Source organism: Pseudophryne corroboree, chromosome 11, assembly GCF_028390025.1.
Source record: "Pseudophryne corroboree isolate aPseCor3 chromosome 11, aPseCor3.hap2, whole genome shotgun sequence".
Classification (NCBI taxonomy): Eukaryota; Metazoa; Chordata; class Amphibia; order Anura; family Myobatrachidae; genus Pseudophryne; species Pseudophryne corroboree.
In genome coordinates this window covers 174,035,499-174,051,532 of record NC_086454.1, presented here as the reverse complement: position 1 = coordinate 174,051,532, position 16,034 = coordinate 174,035,499, and the positions used below count along the sequence as shown (strand labels likewise).

General features: G+C 48.7%; 1 protein-coding gene across 1 annotated transcript in view; it reads left to right on the top strand.

The window, feature by feature from the left end:
• Positions 1 to 16,034, top strand: part of BBS1 (Bardet-Biedl syndrome 1) — a 171,184-nt gene that overhangs the window by 111,403 nt on the left and 43,747 nt on the right. The window contains exon 15 of the mRNA XM_063945091.1: positions 7,191 to 7,325. Coding sequence (XP_063801161.1) covers positions 7,191 to 7,325 — 135 coding nt within the window. The remainder of the gene's footprint in view (positions 1 to 7,190; positions 7,326 to 16,034) is intronic.

Sequence of the window (16,034 nt, the reverse complement as noted above, 5' to 3'; positions counted from 1 at the left end):
CACTAGCGCTCAGAGCCGCGCCGCTCAGAGCCGCCGCCCGCCACTCAGAGCCACCGGACGCACTCACGGCCACTCGCAATGCCGCTCCCCGGCTCTATACATCCGCGCTCCCTGCACCCGCTCCCCGGCTCCCTACACCCGCTCCCGTCCGCTGGAGAGGCAGAGGTAGATGGAGCTCAAAAGGGAAAGAAGTCTGTCCTCACTGGCAGCGCAGCAAGGCTGCATGGATTTACAAGGAATATTGCATAGGCTGTTAAGCCTATATTAACAGGGGGTTAGTTACAGGTTTTAATGTGTATAGACAAGTATTTACAACCTGAGATGTGCTTATGCCTGTAAGCATGGCATGGAGCCATTTTAACCATGCTTCCTGTTTCTTCCTGTAAATGATTCCTGAACGTTCATGTCCTACAACACTTCTCCACCAGATGGCGCAGGGGTGTTAGCGGGAATATTGGATCAGGTTTCATATAGTCTGGCCACGTGCACTGCACTTCGGCCATATACACACCTTAGTAACAATTTTACTGAGTCGTGCGAATTGTCTGTCTTTGTATATTTGTATTGTCTGGTTACATAATGCGTAAGGCACCAGCAAAAACAAAAAAGCAGTTTAACTGCAATGTCTGTAAGAGTGTGTTACCTGATAGTTCTACCACATGCACAGTATGTTTTGTAAATATAAACACAAATACCATTTCAGCTCCGATTGCATCTCCTGACCCTCAATGAGTAACACTTGCGGATGTAATGGCTGGGTTGCAATTAGAATTGGCCGCCGCTCGACAAGAGCGGGAAGCGGCAAGATCTGGGTCTCGGGTGAGATCTCCAGAGATACCAGAGGGGTCTCAGCCCTTGCAAAGGTCCAAGTCTAGTTCGGGTCAGAAAGATAGATTTCATTTGTCTTATAATTTACCAGTTTCTGCTATGTTGTTTTCTGACGATTCAATGCCAGACCTCACTGCGCAAGATGAGCAGGAGGGAGGTGAATTGGACCAGCAGTCAGATAGTGAGGATATTGACAGCCCGGGCATTGATAATCTCATCAGGGCGGTACGTCAGTCTCTGAATTTTACAGAGACTGAAGAACCTCTTACAAATGATGAGGTGGTATTTGCTAAGCCACAGAGATCTCCAATGTGTTTTCCTTTTTCAGAATCTCTTAATAAGCTGTTAATAGAGGCATGGCAGAATCCGGATAAACTGTTTTCTATACCTCGCCGGTTTAAGTCTAGTTACCCGTTTCCAGAGTCTGTGACATCTAAATGGGAGAATCCTCCAATGGTGGATTCGTCTGTGTCGAAACTTTCAAAAAAATTAACCATTCCAGTACCAACTGCTACTACGCTTCAAGACCCGTCAGAGCGTAAGTTAGAAGCTATGCTAAAGTCGATGTATACAGCAGCAGGGGTGCTGCTTAGACCGGGTTTGGTTGGAATTTGGGTAACTAAGGCGCTGATTATATGGATAACAGAACTCAGGTCCACCCTACAAGATGACCACCTTATACTTTGCGCTGATCAAATCTGTGAAGCTGCTGAGTATCTATGTACAGCTTCTACGGATGTCTGTCAGGTCAGTTCACGCCTTTCAGCGTCTCTTGTTACGGCACGACGGGCACTCTGGCTGCGTTCTTGGCAGGCGGATGCAGAGGTCAAGAGAGGAATAGAAGCATTACCTTACGCTGGCGAGAAGGTGTTTGGTCCTGAATTGGACAAATGGATTTCTGAGGCCACGGGGGGTAAGTCCGTTTTCCTACCATTGCCTCCAAAGGTACCTAGAAGGAAATATTCTGGACCACCGTTCAAATCCTGAAGACCTCAGCCCTTTCGTGGCCGTGGTAGAGGAATGATCACACCTGGTAGACTTGGTAGAGGACGTGGTTTTCAACAAACCGCCACCCGTTGTCAGGACGCTAAGGTCACCGACAAGCCAGTGGCATGTCGGGCTCCCAGCCCATCTCGGATCTTCAGTTGTGGGGGCACGCCTTCAGACGTTCCATTTGGCGTGGTTCCAGACATCCACAGATGGGTGGATCCGCAATTTAGTGTTAAAAGGTTACAAAATAGAGTTTGACTGTCCCCCACCAGTGCGGTTTTTCAAGACAGGACTGCCTGTGTCAGAAGACAAGAAGGTGGTTCTGCAAATCGCAATTCAGTCTCTGCTAGATTCAGCAGTTTTGCTTCCGGTCCCTGTTCACCAACAAGGTCAGGGTTATTATTCCAGTCTTTTTGTAGTACCAAAGCTGGATGGCTCGGTCAGACCAATATTGAACCTGAAGGGTCTCAATCAGTACGTCACTTACTACAGATTCAAGATGGAATCCCTGCGGTCAGTAATTGCAGGTTTGGAGCCACAGGAATTCATGATTGCGCTGGATCTCAAGGATGCGTACTTACACATTCCAATTTGGCCACCGCATCAGAGGTTCTTACGGTTTGCGGTACGGCAAAACCATTACCAATTTCGGGCTCTACTGTTTGGCCTCTCGTCAGCGCCTTGGGTATTCACCAAAGTGATGTCTGTGATGATAGCTCATCTCAGATCCCTGGGAGTGATAGTAGTTCCGTACTTGGACGATCTGCTCATCAAAGCTCCGTCTCAACAGATACTCTTACAACATGCCTTGCTGACATACAATGTGCTAGTTCAGCACGGTTGGATTGTCAATTTCAAGAAATCAATTCTGATTCCATCTCAAAGACTTCAATTCCTAGGAATGATTCTCGATACGGTGAATCAAAGACTTTACCTGCCAGAACAGAAGGTACAGAGTATTAGTCATATGGTACAGTTAGTGCTCAAGCCACGCACAGTCTCGGTACATTTGTGCATTCGACTGCTAGGGAAAATGGTGGCAGCTTTCGAAGCGCTTCAGTTTGGAAGATTTCACTCACGTCCTTTTCAGCTGGATGTTCTCGCACAGTCAGGCTCGCATCTGCAGATTCACCAGATGGTGCGGTTGTCTCCAAGGGCCAGAGTATCTCTACTACGGTGGGTCAAAGTACACAATCTCACCGCAGGGAAACGGTTCGGCGTCTGGAATTGGATAATTCTAACGACGGACGCGAGTCTCAGAGGTTGGGGAGCTGTGATCCAAAATTGTCAGCTCCAGGGTCTCTGGGCAGATCACGAAAGATTGCTGTCTATAAATGTCCTGGAACTCCGGGCAATTTACAACGCGCTGCGACAAGCAGTGCACATGCTCCGGTCTCGGACTGTCCAGGTGCAGTCAGACAACGCGACGGCAGTCGCGTACATCAACAAGCAGGAAGGAACGAGAAGCCAAATGGCCATGCGGGAAGTAGCACGAATCCTCAATTGGGCCGAGCATCACCAGGTGATATTGTCGGCTGTGTTAATTCCGGGAGTAGACAACTGGGAGGCGGATTATCTCAGCCGTCGGGATTTTCATCCAGGACAATGGGCATTAAGTGTTTCACATGTTGGTCCAGAGGTGGGATAACCCACAGGTGGACCTGCTGGCGTCTCGCCAAAATCATCAAACACCCCAGTATGTGTCCAGAACGCGAGAACCAATGGCAGTGGCAGTGGATGCTCTCACGATCGCGTGGCCGTACAGCCTCGTGTATCTGTTTCCACCGTTTCCTCTGCTTCCTCTGTTGCTAAAACGGATCAAACGAGAGTTCACTACAGTCATACTAGTGGCGCCTCATTGGCCACGGAGAGCATGGTTCTCGGATCTCCAAGGACTACTCGCAGACGATCCTTGGCCGCTCCCGCTACGTCCCGACCTGTTACAGCAGGGTCCGTTCCTTTACCCCGATTTAGTATGGCTGCGTTTGACGGGGTGGCTGTTGAGACCGCCCTCTTAAGAAGAGAGGGCATTCCGAATTCGGTTATACCAACCATGTTACGTGCTAGGAAGCCAGTTACTGCCGTAACTCATTATCACAGAATTTGGCGTGCGTATATAGGTTGGTGTGAAGCTCGGAAATTTCCAACATCATCTTTCAGGTTATCCCGTCTTTTGTTATTTTTACAGACTGGGTTAGATGGAGGACTACGTTTATCTACAATAAAGGTGCAGGTTATTGCCTTGTCAATTTACTTTCAAAGGTGGTTGGCTCTTTTGCCGACTGTACCTCTCTGCAAGGTGTCCTTAGAGTACAACCTCCATTTATACCACCTACAGCGCCATGGGACTTGAATCTGGTTTTAGATTTTTTACAGTCTTCATATTTTGAACCCTTACAACAAGTGGATATTAAGTTTCTCACTTGGAAAACAATTTTTCTCCTAGCCTTAGCAAGCCACCGTATTTGGTGTTTCATGATGACAGAGCGGAACTTCGGACGAATCCCACTTTCCTGCCAAAGGTAGTGTCCTCTTTTCACATCAATCAACCAATTGTAGTTCCAGTATTATCAGAAGATTCAGAAACTTTGGATGTGGTACGTGCACTACGCGTTTATGTAGCCCGAACGTGTACAGTACGTAAGACGGATACATTGTTTGTTCTCTATGATGCTGTCAAGATGGGTTGGCCAGCTTCCAAGCAGACCTTATCCAGATGGATTAAAATGACCATACGTCAGGCTTACCTTCAGGCTAGGCTACAGCCGCCTACATCAGTTACAGCTCATTCCACACTTTCTGTGGGAACTTCATGAGCAGCAGGTCGTGGGGCTTCTACGACGCAGCTTTGCCATGCGGCTACATGGTCATCAGTGCACACGTTTGTGCGCTTTTACAAGTTTGATACGTTTGCGGCATCAGCATCTAGCTTTGGCCGCCTAGTGTTACAGGTGCCAAACAGCTCTCCCGCCCAAGGGGGAAACTTTGGTACATCCCAAGAGTACTCCAGTGACCCCTAGTGGATGAAAAAGAAAATAGGATTTTGGTACTTACCAGATAAATCCTTTTCTTTGAATCCATAGGGGGCACTGGACGCCCACCCAGGGCAGTTTTACCTGGCTTGTGGTAAGTTCAGTGGATCTTCTGGTAACACATTCTCACCGACTTGTTCAAATGTACAGGTTATATCGGTTATGGTGTCAACTGTTTAGTTGTCAGTTACGTTATGTGTCAACTTTATTGTTGTCCGTTATGTTGTAATGTTATATGTAATTCTCCATTGTCATCTTCTCTATCGCTCCTGTTCGGCTCAGTAAAAAACACTGAGGTATTGAGTATGGAGGGGAGGAGAGTTACTAAATTTAAATATTCAGTGCCTGTCCTGCTGAAGCCCGTCCATATCCCAAGAGTACTCCAGTGCCCCCTATGGATTCAAAGAAAAGGATTTATCTGGTAAGTACCAAAATCCTATATTTCCCAAGGGCTCCCTCAAACATACCTTTACCTATTACTGCAATTAGCCCTCATGAAACACTGTGTAAATGTACTGCTTTTGTAATTAAGAAGCGGATCAAGCAGGTGTGAGGTGCACAGAGGATTGGAACTTTATTAAAGGAACTTTTACACATTCTTTCTAAGCACATCAATACAGATGGGTATCCTGTCCCTTGCCTTGGGGACTACAACTCCCTGGCATCCTGTCCTCTGCCCCAGGGACTACTGTTCCCTGGCATCCTTTCCCCTGCCCCTGGGACTACTGTTCCCTGGCATCTTTTTCCCTGCCCCAGGGATTACTGTTCTCTGGCATCCTGTCTCCTGCTCCAGGGATTACTGTTCCTGGCATCCTGTCCCCTGCCCCAGGGATTACTGTTCCTGGCATCCTGTCCCCTGCCCCAGGGATTACTGTTCCTGGCATCCTGTCCCCTCCCCCAGGGATTACCGTTCCTGGCATCCTGTCCCCTGCCCCAGGGATTACTGTTCCCTGGCATCCTGTCCCCTGCCCCAGGGATTACTGTTCCCTGGCATCCTGTCCCCTGATCCAGGGATTACTGTTCCTGGCATCCTGTCCCCTGCCCCAGGGATTACTGTCCCCTGGCATCCTGTCCCCATCCCCAGGGATTATTGTTCCCTGGCATCCTGCCCCAGGGATTACTGTTCCTGGCACCCTGTCCCCTGCTCCAGGGATTACTGTCCCCTGGCATCCTGTCCCCTGCCCCAGGGATTATTGTTCCCTGGCATCCTGCCCCCTGCCCCAGGGATTACTGTTCCCTGGCATCCTGTCCCCTGCTCCAGGGATTACTGTTCCTGGCATCCTGTCCCCTGCCCCAGGGATTACTGTCCCCTGGCATCCTGTCCCCTGCCCCAGGGATTATTGTTCCCTGGCATCCTGCCCCAGGGATTACTGTTCCTGGCACCCTGTCCCCTGCTCCAGCAATTGCTGTTCCTGGCATCCTGTCCCCTGCCCCAGGGATTACTGTTCCCTGGCATCCTGTCCCCTGCCCCAGGGATTACTGTTCCCTGGCATCCTGCCCCAGGGATTACTGTTCCCCAACATCCTCTCCCTTATTTAACATATACACAAGATAAAACACCAAATTATATGGCATCTTCCCATTTATTATGGTATCTTTATAGATTAACTCGAACACATGGGTATTTCATGTGGGTGAACCCCCCCAACTATAATAAATAAATAAATACCAAACCGATAACAATGAAAACTGGTAACCCTACTTACAGTAAAGGTGGGTACACAGTGATGGCTAACCTTGGCACTCCAGCTGTTGTTGAACTACACATCCCAGCATGCCCTGCATCAGTTTTAGCATGGCCAAATAACAAAACTGTAGCAGGGCATGCTGGGATATGTAGTTCAGCAACAGCTGGAGTGTCAAGGTTAGCCATAACTGCACTAGGCGATGTGCTTGGTAAGTGACGTTGCCTTGTGTTTTCTCTCCCAGGCCGGGCCGCCCGACGGCGGGCATACACACTGCAATATCACTAATGATATTGTACAGTGACGTCATGCTGCGGCCGGCGGGAGCACGCAGTTTTGGATGACGAGTCCAAATTGAGCTGCATACACGGCCGAGACCGAGGGTCTTTAATGACCCGTGGGGCCCACACATCACTCGGCAGCGGCGGCATACACTCTGGGCAGTATAGTAAACGATATCGCTCAGAGGAGTAAAATGAGCAATATAGTTCATGTGTGTACACACCTTAAGCCTCAGGGTGGGGGGCTGCTTTTTTACTTACTACATTTTGTTCCAGAATATTTTATACATTGTTTCTCAGTCCTCAAACTATCCCTTCCATGTCTCCAGTTCATACAAAGCAGTTAATATTCAATACCAATTTCTTCTCTCCAGGTACAGGGTATTGGTCCCCGCTTCAAACTAACTCTGACTTTACAGAATACATCCATAAACAGACCTTCTATGCAGCTTCTGATTAGTTTCTTGTATGATGAACGACTTTACCAGCTCAAGCCAGCCTTCTTTAAGGTAATCACATGAAATGTGACTGACACCACTTGTATTTATATGGCAGTCTGAGCTCAAAAACTGCAACTGTTATGGATGAAGAAATAAGTGATAGAAATCACACAATTTCCTGGCGCTAAATTAATGGGTGTAATATGACTCCATAAACATACAAAACAATATAGCAATGGCCTCTGTAAAGGTAAGGTAATTATAATTGGATAAGAAGCTAGTAGCTATTATTATTATTCTCCTTTATTTATATGACGCCACATGGGTTATGCTGCACCTAACAAAGTACATAAACAAATGAGGGCACAAGAAAACAGTGACTTATATTACAAAACAATGCAGGACAAGTACATGGTTATAAACATTGCTGCATCAGTATAATGATCAAAAACAAAGGAAAAACTTGTATCACTGTGCTCAATTAAAAGAAATGATCTGGGGGCGTGGCTTTGGAGGACATGGAGTAGCACACAGGCTGTGTGTCTCTCCAGCTACAACATCCTGGAATCCCATCCTGTGTCCCCCCCCTGAGCCTGCAAACCGCCCCAATACCTGCAGGGAAGGGTGGAGGTGCCCCTGTGCTGCTCTGAGACCCGTCTGTGCCCCATCCGCAGTGGCAGAGCGGCTCCAGTGTGCGGAGGTCCGGGGCCTGCTGGACCACGTGAGGTGCCGCCATCCCCGCGCTGAGCGCCTGCACCCGGCTCCCGTCTGAGCGCTGCCTGCACCGGAGTCCGCGGCTCCCCCTCTGCCGTTGCCGGGGAGATCGTAACAGCCGCTTCTCCTCCCTTGCTCTGTCTGTGCTGGGAGCGTCTTCGAGCGGTCCCCGGCCGCGGCGCTGACACGTGACCCGCTGCCGTTCTCCCCGCTTGCTCCGGCGGCCCCAGTCAGCCTGTAATCTCCCGCTCTGACCTCCTGAACTCTGCTGCTGGGGGAAGAGGTACACGGCACAGCTGTGGGATATAAGTGCCTGTGCCCTCCCCACAATATAGTTGCTGTCCTGCCCTGTTCTGTTTCCCATAGGGACAGGGTACAATACAAGTGCTGCCTTGCTGTGCTCTGCTCCGCACAGGGACCGGGAGAAGTGATATATTAACCCCTGAAGGGCCTACTTGTTGCTCTGTTTCAGTATCCCACAAGGCATATCTGGCCAAGATCCACGCTGCATGTGTCCCTCATGCTGAGGAATATCCTGTCGTGATTTATCATCCTGGGCTGGCGGAGGCTGATTATTCTGATACGCTATATGCTCACTGGACAGTTTTGATATACTACACTTACCCGCGGGCAGCGACTGGGCAATTCTGATATACTGCACTGCGTTATTATTTGGCCGCCCCTGGACAGTTTGTGCTATACTTTTTACTGTGATTTCTTGCCATCTGCCGTCCGCTCGGCTATAATGGTCAAACCGCATCAATCTGCCGCGGCTGCGGCGAAGTTAGAGAAGTTTGCCAGAAATCCTCCGACACGGTCCCAACAGGGAGGTGGGGTGCAGTCGACCTCGGCGCCGCCTTCTCCGTCGGCGAGCTCCTCATCTCTAGAGGCCACCGATTCTGCTTTGCAAAAGGTGCTGGATGCGGTCACGGCCAGTGAAGCCCGCTTGGCCGACAGGATCGGTCAGGTCCAGGCGGACTTATCTATCATACACCACGACCTCCAGCGGGTGCGGGAGAGGGTCGGTGAAGTGGAGACGCGCATCTCCACGCTGGAAGATACGGTTACGCCTCTCGATAGACGCACTTCTGCTCTGGAGTCTCAGATGACGGAGGTACATAAAAAGATGACGGATATGGAGGGGAGATTGCGACGAAATAATGTCCGTTTCGTCGGACTTCCGGAGAAAGAGGAGGGTGCTTCCCCTGAAAAATTTCTTGAACGTTGGCTGTTGGATGCATTCGGAACAGAGGAATTCACCTCACACTTTGCAGTGGAGCGCGCCCATAGGGTCCCGATGCGTCCACTACCTCCAGGGGCACCTCCCCGTACGTTTATTGCCAAACTCCTTCATTATCGGGATAGAGATGTGATTCTGAGACTGGCCCGCACTAAGGGTCCTCTTAAGTGGAACGGTTCCCCAGTTTCAGTTTTTCCGGACTTTGCCGTCGACGTCCAAAAGGAGAGAGCTCAGTTTGTCCCTGTGAAACGCAGGCTGCGTGAACTGAATATCCCCTATGCCATGCTCTTTCCGTCTAAACTGCGGGTAGTTTCAGATGGAGAAACGAAATTCTTTATGACCCCTCGTGAAGCATCAGTGTGGTTGGACGGACGCTTTCCGGCACGGCGGGCGTTAGCCGCTGATTGAATTTATACATTTGATTTCTATACTTGCAAGTATACGGTTTCTTCTATGTCTGATATGTTATTGTTGTACAGGCTCGGAAGGGTTGTATAGTTATTTGCTATGTGCTCACGTAGGGGCTCTCTGTGGCTCTTATAGGCCTTCACTGGGAATGGGTAGCTCTGAGGAGACGGGAGACTGTTAGACGTTAATTATACACTGTTCTTAGGCCTTATACTCTCGGTGTTTGTTTTGCCATAAAGTCTTTAAGGGGTAAACGGTTATTTAATTGGGGTGGGTGTAGTGGGTTGGGGGGGGGGGATTTGATTTGAGTTTAGCTGGGAGATTCTCCTGTCTCAAAGTCATTATATTCTTGGCCCCCCTATTGGTTATAGGAATTTGGCCTTATTTGGTACTGGCGAGGTATGTTAAGGTGTTCTCTGCCTTAGCTGTTACGGTTAGAATTTAGGGTATTTTGTTGTTAGGGAACCAGGTATGCTGCTAGTTTTAGGTGGTATACGGGGTGGGGGTGGGGGTTGTTTTAGACTGTTACTATTGCTGTGTTTTTACTTTTCGCTGTGCAATGTGCTTATTTCCGCTATGTTTATGTCGCAACTAACTGCAGGTGTATCTCCTTTGGTATTCACTGGAGGTGGCTGGCCGCGGGTACTCTGCAATATTACAATAATGCTTTGCCATGGCTTTGGTTAAGTTTCTGTCATGGAATGTGCGAGGGATCAATGACAAAATTAAGCGCTCCCTGGTGCTTCGACAGATCAAGCTTTATGCCTCGGATATAATTTGCCTGATGGAAACCCACTTACTGGGTACTAAGATTATGTCCCTCAAAAAACCATGGGTGGGCTGGGCTTACCATTCCATGCATACTGCAGCGTCCCGGGGAGTGTCGATCCTCATTAGGAAGTCTGTTCCTTTTGCGCTTGATTCTGTGCAAACGGATAAATGGGGTAGATATGTATTTCTCAAGTGCAAAATTAACTCCGTCCCCCTACTATTGCTGGCTATGTATGTTCCTCCTCCATACTCGCATGAAGTCCTTAAAAAGGCCTCTGCCTTTATGGCTGTATCCCCTGGGGTAGCTGTTATCTGTATGGGGGACTTCAACAACGTTTTGAACCACGAGTTGGATAGGTTGTCCACGGCATCCTCCAACCCACAGCCCAAGCGTTCCCCATTTGCAGACACTGTTTCGGAGCTGGGTCTGGTTGACCCGTGGAGATTGAAGTATCCCGATTTGAGGCAGTACTCCTGTTTTTCAAGCTCTCACTCTTCCTTCTCTAGGATAGATTTGGCTCTTTTGTCCCGGAAGCTTTTGCCCAAGGTTCAAAATGTCAGATATGAGACTAGAGGTATTTCGGATCACTCCCCTATATCGCTACATATTGATTTGAACTGTCAGCGAGGCCAAGCAGTGTGGAAATTTAATCCCTTTTGGCTGACGCATATGGGTGAGGGATCCGACTTGGAGGCAAGCTGGTTAGAATTCTTTGTTATGCATAACGAAACCTCGGATGTGTCTCTGCTGTGGGACACTTTCAAGGCTTTTCTGAGAGGAACACTGATTAAGCGGGTAGGGAGTCTTAAATCCTCCTTTAGAAAACGTGAATCTGAATTGGAGGCCCGGGTGACTGCTTCGGAGACGACGTATGTTCGCGATGGCCTGGACGCCTCTAGGTTGGTGTGGCTCCATGCGCAGGGTGAATGGAGGGAATACCTGTGGGGGAAAACCCAGCACAGACTTCTCTTCTCCTCGCATGTCCAATATGCTACTGGGGATAGACCAGGTTCTTATTTGGCCAATCTTGCAAGGGGTGACCGCTCCTCTCATACTGTGGTGGAGATTTTGGACTCGGCTGGGTCTGTATTGGACCGTACCCCTCAGATCGTGGCGGAATTTGTCTCATTCTATCAGGCACTCTATAGTTCCAAATTGACCTGTTCCTCACTAGAACTGTGTGACTACTTAGATGGAGTCGATTTGCCCCGTATCTCCAGTGATTCCAGGGCTCTCCTTGATGCTCCTTTGTCGTTGGAGGAGATTGAGACTGCGATCTCTGCCTCCCCCGATGGTAAGGCCCCTGGCCTTGATGGCATCCCACCGGAACTGTATAAGAAGCATACAAAATTTTTTTGCCCCTCAATTGCTTAAGTTATTCAATGAAATTTTTGCCCAGGGCGCGCTTCCCCCGTCTATGTCTGAGGCTTTGATTATAGTGATTCCTAAGCCAGACAAGGACCCCAGGAGGGTTGAATCCTACCGTCCTATTTCCCTGTTGCCCACGGATATTAAAATTTTAGCGAAGGTCCTATCTTCCAGACTTAACCGGGTTATCTCCCAAATTATTCACCCTGACCAAACGGGCTTCATGCCTGGCAAGTCCACCGCTGTGAATTTGAGGCGCCTGTTTACTCATTTCCAGGTATCTCGGGGGGAGGACTGCTCTGCCGTTATAGCCTCCTTAGATGCCGCAAAGGCCTTTGATTCGGTGGAGTGGGCCTTCCTCTGGGAGGCTATGAATAGGTTTGGCGTGGGCCCCAACTTTATCAGTTATGTTAAATTATTGTATTTTCTGCCCATGGCCAGAGTCTCAGTGAATGGGTTTGTTTCGGACTCCTTCTCCCTATCCAGGGGAACGAGGCAGGGCTGCCCTCTGTCCCCGACTTTGTTTGCCATTGCTGTTGAGCCACTGGCATGTTTGATTAGAGCAACTCAAGATATTGTGGGTATTAGGGTGGGCGCAAGAGAGGACAGGATAGCGCTATACGCTGATGACCTATTGCTTTTCGTGGATGATTATGTTTCCTCCCTACCTAAACTCCTTGACTTAATAACCAACTACGGTCGCTTCTCCGGGCTCAAAATTAACTGGGATAAATCCACCATTACTCCCCTTAGAGGCCCGGTCTCGGTGGTCCCAGTGATTCATACCCCCCTTAAATGGGTAGATTCTTTTAAGTACCTGGGTATATGGGTATCAAATGACCCTTGTTCCTATGTTTCCCTTAATGTCTTGCCGCAGATGGTGTATCTTCGATCGAAGGTCAAGATTTGGGGGACTCTGCCCCTGACTGTTACTGGTAGGGTCAACTTGGTCAAAATGATATACTTACCTAATCTCCTGTATGTCCTCCAGCAAGCCCCTATATATATTAACTTGAAGACATTTAGACAGATTGACGGTTTGCTCTCTTCTTTAATATGGGCCAGCAGGAGAGCGCGGTTGAGACTTGACGTTCTGTCCAGGCCGAAAGTGCTGGGAGGCTTAGCTCTCCCTATATTTCGATTTTACTATTATGCCGCTCAGTTGGCACATATATGGGAGTGGGTAAATGCCCCAGATGGTCTCACTATATGCTCCCAAATGCTTTTACATGTCTACCCTGACGGCACTCCATTACAGTTGCTTCTCTGTGGGAACCCTAACTTGTCCAGGATCCCTATAATAAAACAGGCTGTCCTTGTATGGAAACAGGTACATGTTATCCTATTAGGCCAAGGTATTGACCCGGATACTCCTCTGGACAATGCCTTTGGCTTCCCAGAATTGGCTTTGCTGCAGGTTGGGGCGGTGTGGGGGAGGTGGGGGGTGACATCCCTGGGCCACCTGTATAACGATGGTATATTGAAATCCTTCTTGCTGCTTCAACAGGACTATAGTATACCTTCTTCTCATTTTTACCGATACCTGCAGCTGAGACATGCACTTAACGCACAATTTCCCAAAACTCCTCCAATGATTGCTGACTCCCCGGTCAAGTCTCTCCTGCGGTCCCTGGGAGGTGGACATCTGGTGTCCAACATTTATACAGGCATGCTTCGATCTCACTATACTGTCCCGTTGTCCCTTCTTAGGAACAAGTGGGAATCTGACTTGGGTGCCATCTCTGATGAGATCTGGGAGGGTGCTTTGTGTTCTCCCCGATTATCCACTACCACCATTAGATATCAACAAATCCAACTGTTTATCATACACAGAGTTTACATGACACCGGTGCGCTTGCGACATGTGGGGGGTACCCACTCCTCCAGATGTCCTAAGTGTGATAGCCTGGATGCAGACTTTTGGCACATTATCTGGCTATGCCCCAAGATAGCCGTATTCTGGTCAGGTGTTATTAACGCCCTGGTGTCAACGGGTATTCCCTCGTCGATATGCTCCCCGACGACATGTGTGTTATCTGCTGTGGAGGAGGATGCCCTGGACCCCCCTGCCAAAAGATATGTAATCAATCTGTGCGGCCTGGCCAAGGTGTGTATTGCCAGGCTTTGGCTGGCCAAAGATGCGCCCACAATGCGATCCTGGGTCTCACTTGTAAATGATACGGCCTCTCATGAGAAATATGTATACTTAGCTAGAAAGGCGGGGAGAAAATATCAGGACCTGTGGGGTAGATGGCTTGAGTCTCCGCGCTCTGGAATCCACAATGTCTGAGCACCCGCTACTAAGGGCTCCGTGTCTGGCTGAGTTGAAAACGAGACATGCAACGGGGGGTTAGACCGGGTGTGTGATTCTAGATTTATATTGGGTGAGCTGCCTCTCTTTGTCTAGGTAGTCCCCTAGCGCCCGCGGTCGGCCATTCCTTTCCTTTGCCAGTGTTGCTGCTGTGTCATCTGATTAATAACTATGTTGTGTTGCCATAGACGACTATGTACAATATACAGTGCTCTGTAAAATCCATGCTAACATGCGATATTAATTCCAATTTATAATTTATGTCTTGGAATTTAAGCCTGCACTTGTTTCACTGTGTTAGCTGAACCCTAATTGAACTGGGAATCTGCATATTCCCTGAATCGGGGTTGTGTTTTGGTTTGTTTTGTTTGTGTGTGCCTTTTTTTTTTGTACTTATGTCTTAGTGAAAAGTTGAAAATCAATAAAAAAAGTATTGAATTTAAAAAAAGAAAAGAAATGATCTGCTGTTTGTAGTTAAAAGACTTAGAATAAAGATGTAAGGGTTGAATCTGTACATAGAGTATTTTTGGAACTTTGTGTGAACTGTAGAGACCAAATAATGGGGGGGGGATTTTTGCTGGACTGTCTGTTCGTTCCAGCATCATGCAAAAACTATGGGATGAATTTGGATTGGGTTTTCACTATTGTATAGTTTAGTCACCTAGAAAGAAATTGAGGTGTGTATTTTCTCAATGTGACATCAGGGAGTAGTGCAATAAAGGAAAATCCAGATGCTGGACACTCTGCACATGCAGTGTGCAGGCTCCTCAAGTGAATAATGACTATATGTATAGAAATATAATTTTTGGGGGGAAATATACTTCTAGGGACTGTTTATGACCTGAAATATGCACATGCTCCTCAAATCCAAAATGACTGTTGCCTATATAATAGCCCAGATCTGTCACTCTGTGACTGTGTGGATAACGCTGGGTGTGGCTAGGAGCTCTGATTGGATTAGCAGCAGGTCTATCACACCCATTCCACAGCTGATTGGGCGAGAAACGCCCTCCCACACAGGGTACATCCAATGGGAGGCTCTGCCCTTTGGCTGCTGTGTATTCCCAGAGCAGGATCAACAATGGGGCTGATAGAGCTGCAGCTCCAGTTCCACACCCCAAAATAGGCCCACTGCATCTGCAGCAACATACCCTTCAACAATTTACACATAAAAATCAGTACAAATTCGAAAAGGGGGCATGGCCACGCCTCTTTTCCTATTCTTTCAATTGAAGTTTGAAGAGCCAAAAATTGGTACAGACCATAAAAAAAAGGTACTAGCCAAAAAAGGTACAGTTGGCGGGTATGCCACTGCATCTGCAGCAAGTGTCTGCGATGTAGATAGAGAAAAAAAATCCTTTTACTGCAGCATCCTATGTCCTGCTGCCAGTCCACCTGCCCCCTCCGGCATCAACAATCCCACTCCCTAGCCGTGGCGCAGGTGGAACAAAAGCTGCGGCCACCGGCATAGATGTGTATGAAAGCAGCGCAGCGGAAGGCTTTCATAGCCCTCCCTGCGCCGCATACTCCCTGAGCCCCGGAGCCTCCTCTGCGCGTGATGTCACAGAAATGCCTCCCCGTCACATTCAGATTCCCCAGAGGCCTTGACTCCGCAACACAGCATTTGGGCTGCCGGCCTGGAAGGCCCGAGATGGCTAATGTAACGGATAGAGTGGGTGATATCGAGAAGGGTAATTTCTGGACGCTGAATCAATGTAAAAGGTGACAGTGCTGTGCAGTGACACTGCATAGCACTCTCACCTTTTACATCGATTCAGTGAGTCAGTCCGTTCTGCCAGCCAGTCACTATTGTTAGCGCCGGTGTCCCAATGCGCCGCATTACAGGGAAGTAGACGCATTAAATAAACTACAGCTCCCAGCAGCCTTTGCGCCGAAGCATTCCAATAACAATAGTGACTAGCTGCTTGGCTGCTGTGCGAGTTTCCGGGAGAGCCACTGCCAAAG